This window comes from Sinocyclocheilus anshuiensis, unplaced genomic scaffold (genome assembly GCF_001515605.1).
Source record: "Sinocyclocheilus anshuiensis isolate Anshui unplaced genomic scaffold, SAMN03320099.WGS_v1.1 scaffold1461, whole genome shotgun sequence".
Taxonomy (NCBI): Eukaryota; Metazoa; Chordata; class Actinopteri; order Cypriniformes; family Cyprinidae; genus Sinocyclocheilus; species Sinocyclocheilus anshuiensis.
Window position 1 is genome coordinate 61738 of NW_015552635.1, and position 7445 is coordinate 69182.

Sequence of the window (7445 nt, forward strand, 5' to 3'; positions counted from 1 at the left end):
ATATATACTGTATATATGTGTGTGTGTGTGTGTGTGTGTGTGTGTGTGTATATATATATATATATATTAATAATTTAATATTTACAAATTTGGTCTCACAAGTGTCTCCCCATAAGAACGGTATCCAATAATGGAAAACAAATTTCAGCACAACTAGTTAAAGGGGTCATATAATAATATTCAATAATAATAATACTTTTTAATAAGAATTTTTTGTAAAGTTTGGAATGAGCCACTAATTTCAATAGATGGTCTTTTTTTGGGGTTCAGAAAGTTACAGTATGTTTCACAGTACAATAAGCTCTTTTACAAAACAAACAAATAAGGAGATCATTGAGAACAGTATCTCAAGATCTTCTCAATAAGAGCTGTACACATTCAAAAGTAGATTTGTGACCCTGGAGCACAAAAGCAGTCTTAAGTCGCTGGGGGATATTTGTAGCAATAGCCAAAAATAATTAGGATATTAAGTAAAGATCATGTTCCATGAAGATATTTTGTAAATTTCCTACTGTAAATATATTAAAACTTAATTTCTGATTAGTAATATGCATTGCTAAGAACTTAATTTGGACAACTTTAAAGGCAATTTTCTCAATATTTTGATTTTTTTTGCACCCTCAGATTCCAGATTTTCAAATAGTCGTATTTTGGCCAAATATTGTCCTATCCTAACAAACCATACATCAATGGAAAGCTTATTTATTCCGCTTTCAGATGATGTATAAATCTCAATTTTGAAAAATGGACCCTTATGGCAATGACAAGTTTTGTGCTCCAGGGTCACATATGTGAAACTGTCCTGATCTATTGAGCAGTGTATCCACACATCCACAGCCGTACAGATGCTTGATTCCAGATGTTTTACCTGCCCTTTTCACGGCCGTTCCAGCAGTCGTCCTCTGCGCTTTCTGCAGCCGCCACATTTTCCTCCTGACAGAAGGCCTCAGGAAGTGACGACCAGAACTTCCTGAACTTCTTCAGCTTCTCCTTGACGTCAGTCACCTGGATGATGGTATAATGACGACTGTTGAAACAACTGTAAGGCACTGAACACAAAGCAAATGTATAGAAAGATACATTGGACACAAGTTTGGCACGTCCACTCATTCTTTATTATGACTATATTTATAAGATTGTAGAATAGCAACATGAAAACTATGATAACTATGAATTACTGCAAATGGAAAATCTATAAATTATATATATGTATATATATATATATATATATATATGACTCAAAAACCTTAAACAAAAACTTCATATGTTATAAATAAAGCTTTTATTAGTCTACAAAACCAATTTCAAGCATTTAAGCAGAAGCCTTCAGATCAGCGGCCAAAGACGATATTTGAAGGCCAATCAAGATATTTCTGCTACTTCTGTTGTAATGATACAGCTTCTCATTTTTTATTTACAGAAACTAGGAGTGGCAATATATTACAAAAATTACAATAAATAATTAAAATAATTAAATTCCAGAAGTTAAAATTTGTGTTATTTTGGTATAATTGAGAAATTATAATTTTCCAATTAAATTTTTATTAATTTTGTTGTGTTTTTCTCATTTTTAATGTCTATATAGTTTTTATTCATTTTTGGTTTTGTTTTTTATATATATTTTTTTTATCAATTAAACTAAATGAAAATGAGAAACGTTGCTTTAGCAAATAGCTGAAATAAAATAAGATTTTTTTTTAAATAAAATACATTTTATTGTATCAGTTAATGTTTGTTTGATTTCAAGTAAAAAAAAAAAATGTCAGTTTTAGTTAACTATTATAACCTTCTTTTCAATAACTGAATGTTATTGAAAGGGTTTACACTTTTTATTACCAATTAATTTACTTGACTTTATTTTTTTATTATTATTTTTAACTTAAAAATAGCCATTTCTAAATGATAAACTGTTTTCATTCGTTATAAAATTTTCATTATAAAATCAAAATTTCTACAAGATTCTATAATATTTTATTAATTCCCATGACTTTTCTATAACTTTTCTAGATCACACACTTAATATTCCCCTCATATATCTAGGTTTTTAAAAATCATGAGATCCAACTTTTTGATCACTCAATATTCAATATTCATTTTCATTCAAAAAGTGATCCGAATTGCACTTAAAAATCAATACACCATGCATGCAGATCTCATCCTTCAGCACTAGAGGGCACAGGTGCTTCAGTCTCAACACAGCTGTGTTTCACTTCCTTTATTAAATCAGTCAGGTAATGATGCTATTACACGTGCTATTACATTTGTGCTCATGTCATATTAATAATGATGTAGTGCGTGCATAACGTAAATATGTTTTTATTTTTGGCTAAACCATTCCTTTAATATTTAACAAGTACAGACTTAGTGTGACCTACATTAAAGAAACATCATACTTCTGATCCTGCCAGACGTAAGAAAAAAAAATAGAAATAGTGCAAAAATGAACTAAATCTATAATATATCCAGTTGCTTTGAAAGGAATTTTTAGCTGATATTGCACCATTACTGACAATATGGCTTGAGTACTAACTGTACTAACTTTACTAGCTCATTTAAAACAAACATATCACTAAATGCCAGAGATAGAAAAAGCTGAAAAAAGAAGGATAGACAGAAACGATGGAGAGATAGACATGACAGAAATATCTTCAACAACAACTCTTCCTCCATAATCCAGTTTAAAGGAACATTTCACCTAAAACTGATTAATGAACTACTCATTTAAGGCAAGACACTACATTTGTCCAAACAGTACCATACTTTCCCCAGCTGATTAATAACAGTAAATTAAGACAACTGTTTTGTATTACAATTTTTTAAATGTGATGTTAAATATGCAAATTATACATTTTTTTTATAAAATATGCAATAATTTGCATACATTTACAGAAGATAGATCCAAACAAAGTCCTCAGTAAAATCCTTCAGAATATAGATAGGAATAAAACTGTAAGTTTTGGTGTATGTAAGTGCTGCTGAAGTGAAGAAACAAACTCATTTTAAGAAAACGTCCTTTAAGAATATGTATTGTAATTGAAATCAATAGACGCAAATAGATAAAGTGTAATAATAAAGTCAGTCTGAATATAATATGAACAAACCCTTCAGTAAAATCCTTCAGAATGTATACAGGAATAAAACTGTAAATTTTGGTGTATGTAAGTGCTGCTGAAGTCAAGAAAAAAAACTCATTTTGAGAAAATGGCCTTTAAGATTGTAATTGAAATCTTCAAACGCAAATAGATAAAGTTCAATAATAAAACCAGCGAATGATATATGAACAAACCCCTCTATAAAAACATTCAGAATATAGACAGAAATAAAACTGTAAGTTTTGGTGTGTATAAGTGTTGCTGAAGTGGAGATAAAACTCTTTAAAGATATGTACTGTAATTGAAATCAACAGATGCAAATAGATAAAGTGTAATAATAAAATCAGTCTGAATATTATATGAACAAACCCTTCAGTAAAATCCTTCAGAATATAGACAGGAATAAAACTGTAAGTTTTGGTGTGTATAAGTGCTGCTGAAGTGGAGATAAAACTCTTTAAAGATATGTACTGTAATTGAAATCAACAGATGCAAATAGATAAAGTGTAATAATAAAATCAGTCTGAATATTATATGAACAAACCCTTCAGTAAAATCCTTCAGAATATAGACAGGAATAAAACTGTAAGTTTTGGTGTATGTAAGTGCTGCTGAAGTCAAGAAACAAACTCATTTTGAGAAAATGGCCTTTAAGATTGTAATTGAACTCTATAGACGCAAATAGATAAAGTTCAATAATAAAACCAGCAAATGATATATGAACAAACCCCTCAATAAAAACATTCAGAATATAGACAGAAATAAAACTGTAAGTTTTGATGTGTATAAGTGCTCCTGAAGTGGAGATAAAACTCTTTAAAGATATGTACTGTAATTGAAATCAACAGACGCAAATAGATAAAGTGCAATAAAATAAAGCTTAAATGTGTATTTCAGATGTTTTCTTCTTCTATTCTTCTAGTCTGAAAGAAGACATGTAATGGAAGTAAAATAGCTCAAAATCTCAAAACTGACCAGTGCATACCTGTAGTGTCTTGCCTTAAGACCAAATATATAAGTAGAATAATACAGTAAAGCAGCGCTGGTTTGTAATATCCTTTATAATATGTAGTCGTTGCATCTCTAGTGGGTCACAGAGGTCATTTTAACTCCCGCTGGTGCTGCTTGATAAGTGACAAGGTGAAGCGGCTGCCATGAGACAGTTAAAGTCATACAGCAGGACCGAAAGTCTTTCACAGCAAGAACTCAACAAACTCCCAAAGCCACACACCTGACACATATTTAATCATCATGCAACTTTAACTCATTGGAGCATGAAATGAATTGAAATGAAATGCAGCATAAAACCTAATAATTCCACACTGAATGCTGAACATGACAACATACACTGCTGTTCAAAAGTTTGGGATTGGTAGGATTTCATTTTTTGATTTAAAATAATACTTTTATTCAGCAAGGATGTATTAAATAAATCAAAAAGTGACAGTAAAGACATTTTTAATGTTACGAAAGATTTCTATTTCAAATAAATGCTATTCTTTTGAACTTTCTATTCATCTGTGAATCCTGAAAAATAAAATGTCTCATGGTTTCCACAAAAATATTGTGCAGCACGACTTTGTATTTTCAACATTGATAATAATCAGAAATGTTTCTCAAGCAGCAAATCGGCATATTAGAATGATTTCTGAAGATCATGTGACACTGAAGACTGGAGTAATGATGCTGAAAATACAGCTTTGATCACAGAAATAAATTACATTTTAAATTATATTCAAATAATAATGTTTTACAATTTTTACTGTACTCTTGATCAAACAAATGCAGCCCTGGAGAGTATAAGTGTCATGTCAATCTTTTTATTAATTACTAATTTTCCGGTGATAAACCGCACACTCATAACGTTCATCACGACTGTCCTAATTTATCATCCGACCGCCAGATGATAGTATATTGATGAAACTGTTTCAAGTTTCTCTGCTTTATCCTCCAGGCTTCCAGCACAGAGACGTTGTGTAAAATAAAGCTAATTAAAGTGAAGCTCCACGCTGCTTCTGGAGTAATTGCTGTGGAAACCTCCCCTCAGGACAGAAAGCATCGTCTGCTTTCTTGAGATGTAAAAACGTCTTATAATGGAGACCATGCTCCTCACTAGCTTACTGACAGATATGAAGTACAGCAAGATATTTTCAAAGCTGAAAAACTTCCAATACAAGCTACACGGAAATACACACAGAGAAGCGATTTCACAGTCATGATACATTCACCCGCCACAATTTACAGCTACAAAAATTGTGTCTACGCCAGAAACAAACAATATTACGTTGTGATATGCAGGAATAAATTACTTTTTAAAATATATTCAAATAGAAAACAGTTATTTTAAATTGTAATACTATTTCACAGTTTTTACTGTATTATTGATCAAATTATTGCAGCCTTGTTGAGTAGAAGAGACTTCTTTCAAAAAGATTTTAAAAAATTACAGACAAAAAAGATTTAAATGGTAGTGTACGCATGGTTAGAAACAAACAACAAAAACATTACATTAGCTTTATATTAGAACAAGCTGTTTAAATATATAAAAAAATTTAATAATATCATTTTAGACAGGCAAGAAAATAATGTAGCTGTGCATAAATATGTAGTCTGTTCATTTTCGCTGTAGACTGGTTTTACCACATTATGACCAAGGGTTTGACTGGTTAGCATGGGTTAGTTAGTCCCTGCTGGAAAGATGCCATAACTACACCCTTCCAGGGCAAAAAGACTCTTTCTCTGTTGACGGGCATTCAGACAAAAAAAGAAGAAGAAAGAAATCAATCAATTAAATAAATAAATAAAATCAACAATTATAAATGAATGAATAAATAAATAATTAAAATAAAAAATAATAAATGAAAATAAATAAATGAAAACAAATAATTAACAAATAAATATAAATAAACATAAAATAAATAATAAAATAAACATATTGAAATAAAATAAATATTAATAAACCACATAGAAATATAACTGAATAAATAAACATATAAACATAAATGAAAAAATAAACATATATAAGCAATTAAAAAATATAAATAATTCCAAAATAAAAATAAATACAATTATTAAATAAATATAAAAAATAAATACAAATAAACAATAAAAAAATTTAAAAAACAAATAAATAAAACTGAATTAAACATATTTAAACAATTAAATAAAACATAATAAATAAAATTGAATAAATATATACAATAATAAATCAAAACAAATAATAAATTGAATAAATAATAATATATAAACACAATTAAATAAAAATAAACATAAATAAATACAAATCAATCATTTTTGTAGCTGATGTTTTGCAAGTGTCCTGTGATATAAGTGTAAAATGAAATGATATTTTTCCCTGTCTGTAGCTTTTGGTCAGTAAAAGATAGTCACTAGTAAAGAGTTTGCGACTGTCATGCTAATCGATCAATCCCTCCATAAATTATAGACCTCTTTAGTCACATTGTGCCACATGTGTCCAGTGTAAAACAGCAGCAGCATTCACTAGAGCTTCATCTGTAGAGAAAATCAGTGAAATCAGGCTCAGATTATAAAGCTGGTGAGATTTCACAATCACTGTCTTTAACCTGCACCCACACGAAAATCAATGTCTGCTGTACATGCGGCTCTTCAAAAGCAGATCTATACGCCAATAATTGCTCCAGAGTCCTGTGGATGTAGAAGTGAACATCATCAGTCGTCTGACTAAAAACAACAAGACATCGGTTCTTTTCTGCTCCAGCCGTACAGATGAATGTTTGGCCAATGCTGTTTGTCAGGCTGCAGTCAGCAAAGCACAAAACATGCCTTTAAATAAACACAATCTGAACAAATCTAACCTCGTCATGTTTACTTTTGTGTGGGGAGTCCTGAAAGTGATGATTATGCTCAAGCATCTATAACGCATATCTGCCTATTTGAGCTTGAGTAAATAAAAACACGGCCAGAAAAAAAGATGAACGACCTGAACTGTGTTCCAGGACTATTTTAAGCCACTAGTGTTTCAGAAAATCATGTTTTTATCAATGCATTTGATCCTTAACTTCATAAAACTGTATTTTGCAATATTTTTGGAAGACTTTTTAAAAGGATTTTTAAAGCATAAAGCATTGCATTTGTGCCTATATTATATAAAACTAGACAAGGGTTTATCTAACAAAAGTAGTTAAGTAGTTTAGTAGTTTGAAACATCAAATGTTTGTCCCTCTGTGATTCTGGCCTGTTAAACAGTGTCAAGATTTTAAAGTAATTATGATGTTTAATTTAAATGAAATGTAAAAATTTAAATGATGTTCATTTGATATTCAATTCATTGTAGTAAATTACTTAAAAAATTTAAACTATTACACATTTTTT

The 7445-nt window shown here is 29.9% G+C and overlaps 1 protein-coding gene across 1 annotated transcript in view; it reads right to left on the reverse strand.

Moving 5' to 3' along the window:
- The window catches only part of LOC107666651 (glypican-6-like), a 39356-nt gene that overhangs the window by 2413 nt on the left and 29498 nt on the right, over positions 1-7445 (reverse strand). Inside the window, exon 6 of the mRNA XM_016458071.1 lies at positions 869-1005. Within this exon, the coding sequence (XP_016313557.1) occupies positions 869-1005 (137 nt within the window). The remainder of the gene's footprint in view (positions 1-868; positions 1006-7445) is intronic.